A 13,219-nucleotide genomic window follows, 5' to 3' on the forward strand; every position below is an offset into this window, starting at 1 on the left:
TGCTTGTAATCTAATTAACATCGAACTGAGTTGCAAGTACAGTGGTCTGTTTAGTTCAATAATAATACATTTATATGAAAGGTTAATGAAATGAATTTTCCTTCCATTCAATTCATTAAAAATTGTTCTACAATCAACGGTTGCTAATGGAATAGAGATTAAATATTCATGTTCATAAATTTTCTGTGTCATTTCTGATTTTCCTTCATTTCTGCCTCCATAGGTTGGATTTTGCAAGTATAAGAATTCCCAAACAAAAAGCTTGATTTAGAGGTTAATTGCACACCATTAATTCTTTTATCAAAGAGGTAGTGTGGGATAGTGGAAAGAGTTTTTGGCAGCAGGGGCAAGTTTCATAACCACCTCTTTTGTGTAATAGTTGTCATAAGAACTTCTTGCAGAATATTGTGAGCGTTAGTGATAAACTATGGAAAACAGTTAGTGATAAACTATGGAAAACAGTGATAAACTATGGAAAACAGTGATAAACTATGGAAAACAGCTAACAGAGTAGAGGTTCAACAAATGATAGCTAGAAAGGGTTTTGGAAAATAAAACATCTGTGCACTAAAAGTTATGATAATTTATAGTGGCAAGACTGATATGATAAGACTGGGCTCTTGTTAATTCTAAAATAGGTGTCAGGCTTGGGCCTCAGAACACCTTGTAGTAATTCTAATAATCAGTGATCAGGGTAAAGTCGCTGAGAGGAAGGACTTTTTCATGTTTCTACAGATAGATTTTTGGTCATCTATTTTTGCCACCTCTTTCTTCTTTTCCACCTAGGCCAAAGGACTTTATTTAACCTGCATATGATGTTTTTCCCAAATAACAAATTTACTAGATAATTGAAGCCTACCAATCAGCTGCCAAAAGTGTAAACATTTTTTTTAAAGATTTTTTTTGATGTGGACCATTATTTAAAGTCTTTATTGTATTTGTTACAATATTGCTTCTGTTTTATGTTTTGGTTTTGTTGGCCCTGAGGCATGTGGGATCTTAGCTCCATGACCAGGGATCGAACCCGCACCCCCTGCATTGGAAGGTGAAGTCTTAACCACTGGACTGCCAGGGAAGCCCTCAGAAGTCTAAACATTTTTAAAAGCAATTTTGATGTAAAATTTCCCTTAAACGTATTACCTACTTTATAGGCTTTTGAAGTGGAAGTTGCCAAACATAAGTTAACTATTTCCTTAATGACTGAAGGTTATCATTAAAATCATTAATTTTTGTTTTATACCTAATTTTTGTCAGCCCCTCACCCACTTTACCAAAAGTAATTTCTATTCTGCAAGCTGGTAAAGCAGATGAGCCACCTGATTAAATAGCAAATGCCAAACTGAGAGTGAATAGTGAGAAATTCACTTCAATTTTTAAAAATGTACCCACTCTTCATATATCATATGTGATATCAGTTAGCAATCATTGTTACAACCCTTTGAGGTCATCCTTATCATCCTCTCTGTAAGTGGAAATGGCACATGAATTTGGGTGAAGTTAAGTGCCTTGGCTAAAGGCACACAGCTAAAAAACAGCTGGGATAGGATTCTAATGTCAGCCTTATGAGTACTTTCTCTTCTGCAACAGCTGCCTTGGGAGTAAGTCACATAGCTTCAGTTCAAAGCTTTTGTAGTAGTTATTTTTATTTGTTTAGTGTATACCCTTTCACTTTGTGTTTGGAAGTTTGTTAAAGGAATACCAAACTCTAGAGCTGCACTGTCCAATACAGTAGCTACTAGCCAGTTGTGGCTATTTAAATTTAATTAATTAAAATGAAAGGAAATTTAAAATTTAGTTTCTTAGTCACACTAGCCATATTTCAAGTGCTCAATGGCCACATGTGGCTGGCCAGAGGCTAATGTTATTAGTACAGAGAACAGCTCCATCATTGTAGAAAGTTCTATTAATTTCTCCCTTGTTCTAAATGAACATATATAACAAAATATATTGCAAAAATAATTTGTGCTTATGTATCCATATAGGTGCCTATTTCATGCGAAACAGTGGAAACCTACTGAGGACATGGGTTCTGTCCCTTCATTTTTATATGTCATATTTTAATGTGACATAATATATAATTTGTAATATGTTATAAATTTTATAGTGGGTAATATGTGTTTATTTACATTTTACTTGTACGATGGATATGTTTTAAGTAATACAAGCAGTCTTATTTTCCTGTATAATGCATTCCTGAAAAAGTATATGAAAGTCAAATATGTGGAATATCAAATATACAAATCTTAAACAAGAGATTGACATGTTCAGTGAGTGGGGAGCGTTAATTCCTAGAGAACTGAAAAATAAAATCTCAAATCATGTCTTTCCTTTTAAGAATCATTTTTTAATATATATGTTCTCTAATTTTATCTTTTCCATAAAAAATGAGCATAGTTAGCTGTTCTTTGTTCATCCAGTGATGTTAAAGCTTTTCTGCTTTTGGCACCTTGTAATCATTTTCATTTTTGACCCAGTTGTGGTTAAATTATAGATTAATGCTGCTGCTTTTTAAAAACTAGAATCAGCATTTCTATTTTCCCAATCTCTACTCATTTTTAAATAAAATAATAAAGGAAAAGTCAGTAAAATAGTTATGTAATTTACAAACATGGTTGACAAAGATGGTGATGATGTGGTAGCAGGTGGTATGATTGGATTGGCTAGCAGGTTATAGTTAGAGATATTTATTCTTCAGAAGATGTAAAAAATTTCAAATTCAAACAGTGAAAGACAGGTTAGGAACATTAAAGTATAACATTTAAAAGTACAGATTAAATCAAAGGCAGAATATTTGGGAGCACTTGAACTAAGTAATAGATTGTATTGTACATATAAGTAAACAATTTTTTTAAAAATTAATTAATTAATTTATTTTTGGCTGCTTTGGGTCTTTATTGCTGTGCATGAGCTTTCTCTAGTTGTGGCGAGCGGGGGCTACTCTTTGTTGGGGTGCGCAGGCTTCTCATTGCAGTGGCTTCTCTTGTTGCGGAGCACGGGCTCTAGGCATGCAGGCTTCAGTAGTTGTGGCACGCAGGCTCAGTAGTTGTGGCGCACAGGCTTAGTTGCTCCACGGCATGTGGGATCTTCCTGGACCAGGGCTGGAACCCGTGTCCCCTGCATTGACAGACGGATTCTTAACCTCTGTGCCACCAAGGAAGTCTTTAATTTTATATATCATTACATATTATATACATTTGTTCTATATTTTATGTTATAAACATACATGTGTACCTATGAGCATAGGAATTTACCTCATTACTCATTTGAGCCATGGGAGAGTAGGAAGTTTAGGTTATTATTGGGTTCAGTGATGATTTAGAATTGTGAACCCAGTAATAAAATGTTGAAAGAAAAGACTTAAAGGTCCTTCATTGCTTCCAGGGGTACTTGAAGGGTGAATGGCTTACTGTTTCCCATGTTTAGTCTTTGAGTGTTTTTACTTTAACCGTGTCGTAGTCTGTTTGGACTGCAATAACAAAATACCATAGACTGGGTGGCTTAAATAACATTTATTTTTCACAGTTCTGGAGGCTGGGAAGTCCAAGATCAAGGTGATGGCAGACTTGGTGTCTGGTGAGGGCCCATTTCCTGGTTAATAGATGGCTGTCTTCTTGCTGTGCCTGTTCTCGTGTGGTAGAAGGGAAGAGGGAGCTCTCTGGGGTCACTTTTATAAGGGCACTAATCCCACTCATGAGGGCTCCACTCTCATTACCTAATCATTTCCCAAAAGCCCTACCTCCAAATACCATCACACTGGGAATTAGGTTTCAACATATTAATTTTGTAGGGACACAGACATTTAGACTATAGCAAACTCTCTGAGATGAGAAGAATGTCCACTTATTAAAGATGAAATACTAACAGTTTTAACAAAAGGGCATAAATACTTTGGTGATTAGTTACATTTTTATTCCTGCTAAAATGTTACAAACCCTATTAGTAAACAGTTACTGTAGGTAGCAGTCAAGACATTTATAGCTTTTTATATTCTTCCCCTCTAGACTGTGAGCACTTGAGGGTACAAGCCCTGTGGTACACATCACAGTGACAGGTGCTGTAGATTTTTAGAGAATGTTAATTGAAGGCAGGATGGAAGGAATGAAAACTTATACTTGTAACCTACTTGTATTTCTGTTATTTGTGAGATTAAGTAGCATGTGTAGAATAATCACTGGAAGTTCTTTGTGGTGAACAACAAAAAATATATGAATGACTCTGCAACACTTTAAAATCTAGGCATTCCCCCTTTAGTCCAGTGTATTAACTAGCTCCTCATAAGTCTTTTTTTTTCCTTTGGCTGCCCTGCATGGCATGTGGCATCTTAGTTGCGTGGCCTGTGGAATCTTAGTTCCCCAACCAGGGATCGAACCCGTGCCCCTTGCATTGGAAGCGCAGAGTCTTAACCCTAAGTCTTTCTTCTTGGCTAAAGCTTCAGGTTAAAACCATTGTTCTCAGGGTTTAGGTGCTCTCAATAGTCAGTCCATATTGCCTTCCCTTCTCCATCTGCTACATAACCAGTGACCAGAATGTGGGTATATGCGTGGGGAGTGCTGAGGCAGGGGGTATGTTATCTGAGGTTGGCTGGGCACCAAGTGTTCAACGTTTCTTCATAGGCCCCACTTTTCCTTGGTGTGCTGCACATATACTGCCTCTCCTCAGTCCTAAGTGACCCAAATTTGCCCCTTTCTCAGATGACGCTGCTTACTATGAAACCTGTGATAGTAAGAGAAAAATTAGGTCACATCAATCTTCTTGAAGTTATAGTAAACAGCTGTGAAACTCAGCACTTCTTGACCTTTGCTTTGGAAGAGGCTGGTGGAGAATCCTCTGGGTGGCTGCTACATCTCCCACGACCTGTTAGTACCAATTTCTTTTAGTCAGGTGGTTCAGATTTTGTCTGGGAGCCTTACAGCTGTGAATTTCCCAGTTGCCAGCAGTCTTATATGGAGCAAGGGGGAGGAGTGAATAAAGCAGTGATAGGAATTGGATAATATTATATTGAATAATGAAATATTTTCAATATTTATTAGACTCTCCTTATATTCTCTTAGTCTATAATTATGTTTTCTTGTTATGATTATTTTCTCATTAACTAATAATCAAAATAGCTCACTTTATTAAGTATTTACTCTATGTCAGGCACTGTGCTGATTTATTCTATCACAGTAACCCATAATCTAGGTTTTATCATCATCAGCTTGAGCTCCATAGTGGCATATCTCTCACAGAAGTATAGATAACTAATTTTTATTCAACAGCTATTCATACATGCAATTAATATTGCATGAGAGTAAGTTGGGAGAGCCCCACTTTGTAAATTAGGTACAGGGATATGTCAGAGCTTGACTCATTATGCTATCTTGACAAGAATGCAACTCTAAGCTTTTAACTGAGAAAATCTTATAAAGTTGGGCTGGGGATTCTGGAAGGACATAAGGGAGGATCAAGGGAGACCTTGGAGCCTTCTCACCTATATCTCTTTTCAAAATCTTCTGGAGAAAGGAAGCCGAGACTATGAGCAGCATGATCCAGTCATACCTTTTTTCATCTAATTTATGAGTGTCCTAAGAAAACAAAACCTGCATGCCCTTCTTTAACTCCTTTGTGTATTTGACACCATAACTTGCCATTAACGCTGAACTTTGCCTACCTACTAGGGAGTGGATACATGCATGGGGAGTGGATGTCATACTTTTCGGTGATTTCATTTGGCAGATAGGAAAATCAGTTATTTTCTCAGTGAAGTAATGAACAATAATGCTTTGCTTTAAACATGCAAGAAATTATCAAAATTCATTGAGACTAATTTAAATTTTTGTGTTTTTTCTAGTTTTATTGAGATTTAATTGACTTACAGCACTGTATTAGTTTCAGGTGTACAGCATAATGATTTGACTTACATACACTGTGAAATGATTAACACAGTAGATTTTTGTGTTTCTTAAAATATATACTTGAAATCATTACTACAGACACATTTTGTCTCTCTCCATAAATAATAGAGTTTACAGTTTACAGAGTATACACACACACACACACACACACATATATAAATACATTTTTTAAGTTTAGCTTTAATATAGAATTATGTACACTATAGTTAATTTTAGTTGGAATGTGGTACATATTGCCTCTTGGATTATAGAAATCACCTAAAATGTGAAATGAAAAGGGTGGTAAAAAATGTGTATAAAGACATTAAAGATTAAAAAATGGCTGAGTCCAGTGAAAGGAAGTGATCTTATCAATTAGTAATGAAAGTGCATTTACAGGTTATTGTCTTACTGGAGTCTGAGTTTTAACAGCTGCTAGTAGTTTAAACTAATAGAAATCTGAATAGCTCATAATAATTTGAGTATTCATTCTGTTTATGGATTGTTTCTTAATAGAAATACTGAATAGTATTGCCTATCTTACGTTACCTCAAAGTTTAGATACAAAAATGAAATAAGTAAATATGTTTTATAAACATAAAAGGTGCTCTCTTTCACTGTATGTGTGCGTAATATAAAATTATAAAATTATATATTAAATTAATTGAGTAGTTGTTTTAGGAGTTTTTTGAAACTTCATTTATATTCCATGAATACAATTTGTTACAATTGCAAAGTATACTGGACTGAAAAAGTTACATTTGTGTTACAAACATAGAGTATTGTAAAAGTATTTAAGCTAAATAGGTGGCCAAGTATTTTAGAAGCAGGTGTCGTATAAGCATGAATGCATTAATAATATGTCAGTTTTATGTGTTATTTAATCGGGTACAAGGTCCTTTGCTGGTTAAATACTGGTAACACATTGATCATTTACTTGTTTTTACTCTGTGTTCAAAAACAAACTACACATTCTTAAGATCATTCTGAAGTTTAAATATTTTATTAATTTTCTGGCCCTTTCTGCAATTAGCTGGAAGGAGGGTTGTTTCCTTATATTCACAGTTGATAATACTAGTTTTTTTAACCAATCCAATTAAACAATACAAAGGACAGCAATCTTATTCTGTTTCTAAGCAAAGCACATGTATTTTTAATAACAGTTTTAAAATATTATGTCTGAAACACCACATAAAATGTAACCATGTTGTGTTACTCATTACAGTTATCTTAATACTAATCACATATTGATTTATCCCTTTAATTAATGAGGAGAAGTATAAAATAAGTGGAATTTGAATATCTCTCATTTGTCTTGCGCTATACCAGATACTTTGGTGACATGTAAAGAAATCTCCAACCCCCTGTCCTTGAGGAGCTTATGCTATTAAAGTTGGGATAAAAGATTTTAAAGATCATCAAAAAAAAAAAGTAAAAGTACTATGTGAATAAATACCAAAGAATGTGATAAAATCAATGTGTTCTAGAAGGGAAAAGAATGAAAGTTTTAAACGTAATTTGTCTGAAAGAAGTATGCTTACATTTTATGATGTTCAGAGAAGTCAGATTTGATTATAAACACTTTACTAGGTTTTTGAACCAGGACCACCTCAAGTTTAGTTCTGCCGACCTGTTGTTCTAATCAAGAATCCTCATCAGCCTTGGTGGAGCATTGTGTATAAGTAAAACATGCATTATCTTTTCTTTATTTCCAGGCATACTTCCGACAGGGTGTTGCCCTCCAGTACCTTGGACGTCATGCCGATGCCCTGGCAGCCTTTGCATCTGGGCTGGCTCAGGACCCCAAGAGTCTCCAGCTTCTGGTGGGGATGGTAGAAGCAGCCATGAAATCTCCCATGAGAGGTAAATATGATGAAAGTATTTGGTCCAACACTAATTTACATTAGAACATTTCTAGCCTTTGAAGACTTTAGACTCAGGCATTGAGAATGGATAGGTTATGAAATTAGCTAAGATTGGATATTTTAGACCAAGAAAGACAAGGAATCACTGTCAATAGGTGACATTAATGAAGAACAGTGGGATGGTGGTAAGGCCACTGGAAGTTTGTGGACCTAGATTATATTTTGAATTTTTTGTTAACTAACTGTATGACTGGGTAAATGAATCAAATTCTCTGGATTTTAGGGTTACATTAGGAATCCCTATGTTTTTTGTAGTTCTAAGATTTTGTACCTCTAAACCAAAACACCTCTACTAGTAAGTTGATCTGCTCAGTTGGACCAATATGCCATCTAGAAATAAACAGATAAGAGAAGACATTAAACATTTCATGAGAGGAAATATGGATCTAACTGTAGGCTATGTCTAACATTTTTCAGAGGAGCATTAAGAGATTATGTTGACTTGAAAGAGAGAGAAACATGGTAGATACATGGTTTTCTCCTATACTACTTCTGTAGTATACCAATTGGTATTCTGGGACAACAGTAGATTGAAAATAGTACTGTGGAGGTTGGAGGAGTTCTAAGGCTCAAATCAGATTGGCTTCCCTTTGAGAAACATTGATTTTTGAGGAAGGAGTTCTTGGGAAGATTGGGTTGAAAGTGTACACCAGTTGTCATCTTTGCAGAGTGATGGAGACACTAAGGCAGGTTGATGGCAAATAGTAGACAGCTAATGACATTCCACACTAATTAGGTACATCAAGCAGAACTCTATTTTTGTTTCTGAAATGGTACATTTTTGAATTAACCTAAAAATTTTGGTGGCAGTATCATTAGGTAATTTATTTAGTTTTGAAAATGTTTGCAGCATTAGATAATTTTAATATACAGGCTAGTATGGTACTTGGCTCAAAATATGTGCTAAGTAAAAGTTTGATTAACTAAATGGTACTCGTATGGCCTCTGAGCAATTCATAGCTATAAAAAAATACTTTCCTGGGCTTCCCTGGTGGCGCAGTGGTTAGGAGTCCGCCTGCTGATGCAGGGGACGCGGGTTCGTGCCCCGGTCCGGGAGGATCCCACATGCCGCGGAGCGGCTGGACCCGTGAGCAATGGCCGCTGGGCCTGCGCGTCCGGAGCCTGTGCTCCGCAACGGGAGAGGCCACAACGGTGAGAGGCCTGCGTACCGAAAAAGAAAAAAAAAAAAAGAAAAAAAACTTTCCTGAAGGCGAAGATTTCATGTTCTAGAAAAAAAGTGGAAAGGAAGCCTCTCTTCATGCGATTTTATAACCCCATACAAAGCTGAGTCTTTGCTGCAGGAACCTAATGGCTTTTCCCACTGGGGGACCTGCTGTTAATAAACTCTGACTTAAAGCAGATGTACTTTGGAGCTCCATGACTTGGGGGTGGGGGGGGGAATGGACAACAAAAAAGATCAATCTGTCTCTCCTTTCCATTTTTCTAGTATTTTCTCATTCTCTCCCTATATCCCTCTGCAAGTAATTTACATGGAACATTTTTTATTTAGTTCGTGAAGATATCCCTTCTTTATTCTGAGGTATTTCTGCCGCTGCCTTAGTATACTGGAGTGAATGTGTTGAGATCAGCAGAATCATACTTACCGTTTTGCCTTTGAAGCAATTTGTTTAGATAAATATAAGAAAATCTTCTCTACACTGCAAGAAAAAGCTCAGTGCTTCTTTCAGCCTTAGGGTTTTCTGTGCCATGTTCTTTCCCATCTTATACTGAGTGACCTAAGGGCGACCCTGGAAAAAGCTGCATCTTACAGGTGCCTGGAGTGCTTTAATATTTTCTTCTCTTTCCTTAAAGCAATTTAACTTACTTATTTTTGGTATTGCCTTTACCACTGTAGCTATTCCAGGTGGGCTTTTCTCATCAACATTTTATAGAAAGACTGTTGCTTTGCACAGCATTGTTCTGTGCATCATTTAACATCTTAATGACCTCTCTTTTTGTCATATGGTTATAATTCACAAAATCTGTCATCATTTGCTGCCCATTTTTTACCCACTGTTTATTTTAGCCTCCTGCAGCGTTCTCAGTTTCTGCCATTGTTGCGTAACTCTGCAGTCCAGGACACTTTACATGTAGGTCTGATCTGTTGTGTCAGTTGTTTTTGTTTTGCAATTCTGAGACGCAATAGGGAAGCTCCCTCGTCCAGTGCTTCTGTAAGCAAACAAAGCTCCCACGATGTGCACAGCGTTCCTGTGGTTTGGCCTTTTGGGGACGTTTCAAGATTTTTTTAAAGATAGGGCTAATCTATAGTAATATACTCTTGTTCCCAAATAAATATATTAATCCACTTTGGAACTTACTTGATTTTTAAAATTTTGTTGTTGCCTATATTGCTAACTGCATTAAGTCTTTTTTACTTTACTTTTGTGGTTTCATTCATGCTCAACAACCAGATATCAGATAATCTACTTTTCCTGTAGATATATTTACATCACTATATGTAATGTATTTCCCTTAAATCATTTATGTAAATGTCCAAATAAGTATTAATATAAAATGAGACTCTTTAATGACCCTCAAATTATCCTTTTACTATTTTCCATTTCTCCTTTTTAGATAGTCTTTCAGCAATTTCAGTTCATTGTATCTATAAATGTTTATGTAAATTTGGATGTTGTAGCATAGTACTACTGCCAACGGCAGATTTAATAATGTAATTACAAAGTGAGACTGTGTTTACCTTTATTTGTTCCTCTAAAGACGCTAGGGCTGCTTCTTGCTGAGGGTTCTCTTGTGTATATTTTCTATCCTCTTGTTAATTTGGTAATCTAAAGACTATTACATTTATAGGCTATCACCTGTCGTGGTGTTTCTACCAGCTTCAGAAGATCCAGGAAGCTGATTTTATGAAGTACTGGTAGAAAATGGCTCAAATATATAAGCTTTTCTCTCAGAGTCAAATTGGGGCTCACATTTTATTTACCTGATAGTCCACCCTTGGTAACTCTTTCCCTCTGATTCTCTTTTAAGTGGCAGTCACTTTGCACAGAGGGCCTGTTTCTGAAATGTTATGTTAAAAAAACCCTGACTTTTCCCCCAAAGGTTGGGCTCTAATTCCAGTACTGCCATTTGCTATCCCCTTGACTGAGCAAGGTTGCTTCCTTTCTCTGCACCTCAGTTCTTACCTGTAAAAGGGGTGTGATAATAAGTACCTCCTAATATTGTTTTTTAAAAATATTTATTTATTTATTTGGCTGCATTGGGTCTTAGTTGTGGCACACGGGATCTTCATTGCGGCATGCAGGCTCTTCATTGCAGCATGCAGGCTTCTCTAGTTGCGGCGCGTGGGATTCTCTCTAGTTGTGGTACACGGTCTCCAGAGTGCCCAGGCTCAGTAGTTGTGGCGCATGGGCTTAGTTGCCCTGTGGCATGCGGGGATCTTAGTTCTCCAACCAGGGATTGGACCTGCGTCCCCTGCATTGGAAGGCGGATTCTTAACCACTGGACCACCAGGGAAGTCCCCTAATAATTGTTTTGAGAATCAAGCCTTGGCATGTAAAGGCAGGCCCCTTTAGGACAGTTCCCCTGTGCAGTGTGATGCCCTTCTTCTCTCTGTGGAAAGAAGTAGCAGCAGTGGTAAGCTTGCTCTTGTATTTGTGTTGTGGGTGTGGAACAAACACTGCACAGCACACATGGTCCTTTTGCTGAGCACTTGGTGCCTGGAAAAACTGCGTTTCTCCTGAGCATTGGTGTATTTTTATCTAAAACGTTTGGGAATTATCTGAAGTGATCCTTTATTTTGCTTTGTCCTCTGTGAAGCGTTAGAGCTTAGTGTCCTGTCCACCTTTAGGAAGTGTGCCAGGGCTTATAGTCTCTAAGCTGAGTTTTCCTTACTTTATTTTCCACTCACTCTGACTTCTGTGTTTTCCACCTTATTTCTATAGAAGGCCTTTGAATCCTTTTGTAATGAAGTAGGATATAAATAAATTCACAAATGAACCCAGAAAAATATGAAGTGGCTTAGACAAAGAGCTAAACATGTCAGTTTTTATTTTCTTTTTTTGGGGGGAGGGTTAAGTTTTCCTTTTAGTGTGAACCAAAAGTTTTTTGTTTTTTTTTTCCAGTTAAGGTAAAATGTACATAACATTTTTAGTTATGCAATTCAGTGGTATTAAGTATATTTACAGCGTTGTGCACCCATCACTGCCATCTGTCTCCAGAACTTTTTCATCTTCCCAAATTGACACTTTGTACACATGAAACAATAATTCCTCGTCTTCCCCTACCGCCCCAGCTCCTGGCAACTACCAGGGTACCTCATATAAGTGGAGTCATACAATATTTGTCCTTTTGTGACAAGCCCAGTGGTTTTTAATTTAGTTTCCCCTCTAAGGAATTAGCCTAAGAAAAGGTAAAAATTAAAAATAATTAGATATTACGAACCTTACCTCTAAATTTTGGTTTTTGGGCTATACTTTACTCTCATTATACTTTGGTTACCTTCTTACCTTGTCAGTGGTTGCTGTTCTCTCTTTGGATCCCTGTTTTGGAGATTCATTCCAGAATTGTTTCTTCCAGTCTTCTGAGTTTGCAGTACAGTATTATATTATATCCAGTAATAATTGGTAGTGGTATCACCAGGTTTTTAGGAAAGTTGAAGCTTTTTAGTCATGTATGCTAATTAAATATTATAAGGATAACTTGGAAGGCTGCAGAATGTCTTCATAGTACCTGAGACAGATTGAAGTCTGTAAAAAATTTAGTTACCTTGAAGGTGATTCATAGGAGACAGTCAGTAGAGTATCATTACTTTGGAATAAGGCATTGTGCCTGTTAATGCATTTATTCCTCAAATTCTGTAAATTTTAAAATTCTAAGTATGTCTGAAATTTATCCCTTGCTGTCCATCTGTTTTGTCATTGCAAATACAGGACTTTTTCTCTAACTGGTTTTCCTGGCTATTATCTCTTCCAAACCAGTCCATGCTTTGCTTCCCTTCCAGAATGAACTTTCTAAAGTGTAAGTTTGATCTGTCATTCTCTTATTCATAATTCTGAATTTTCCCCATTGTCTACAAGATAAAGGCCAACTACCTTAGTATAAAAGATCTTACTTCTCTTTTATTCTCATTACCAAGATATTCCCAGCTAAAACTACCTGCAGTTCCTGGAAAACACTAGTTTCTCATAGCTCCGATTTCTATTGAGATGTCATTACCTCTGGAAAGCATTCCTAGACCTACCTGAGTAGGGCTAGCACCTTTCTCCTCTGTGGTCCCATAGCACATCCTACCAATGCTGAGAAATCTGGATTGAAAGTTGTGTCATTATTTTATATATTACTAAGAAAAAATAAAATGCTGATAAGTAAATTTCTTTCTTATCACTTAACTTTTTATTTTATATAAACTGAAAGGATTCTTTTAGCCCCATTTAGACATAGAAATAACCAACCATTGTGAGG

General features: G+C 36.6%; 1 protein-coding gene across 3 annotated transcripts in view; it reads left to right on the forward strand.

Annotated features, from left to right (window-relative positions):
* Window positions 1–13,219, forward strand: part of TTC28 (tetratricopeptide repeat domain 28) — a 599,721-nt gene that overhangs the window by 290,022 nt on the left and 296,480 nt on the right. For all 3 annotated transcript variants that reach the window (XM_030860704.2, XM_030860705.2, XM_030860706.2), the window contains one exon: window positions 7,589–7,736. In XM_030860704.2, the coding sequence (XP_030716564.1) occupies window positions 7,589–7,736 (148 nt within the window). The remainder of the gene's footprint in view (window positions 1–7,588; window positions 7,737–13,219) is intronic.

The sequence above is a fragment of the Globicephala melas genome, chromosome 13 (assembly GCF_963455315.2).
Source record: "Globicephala melas chromosome 13, mGloMel1.2, whole genome shotgun sequence".
Lineage (NCBI taxonomy): Eukaryota > Metazoa > Chordata > Mammalia > Artiodactyla > Delphinidae > Globicephala > Globicephala melas.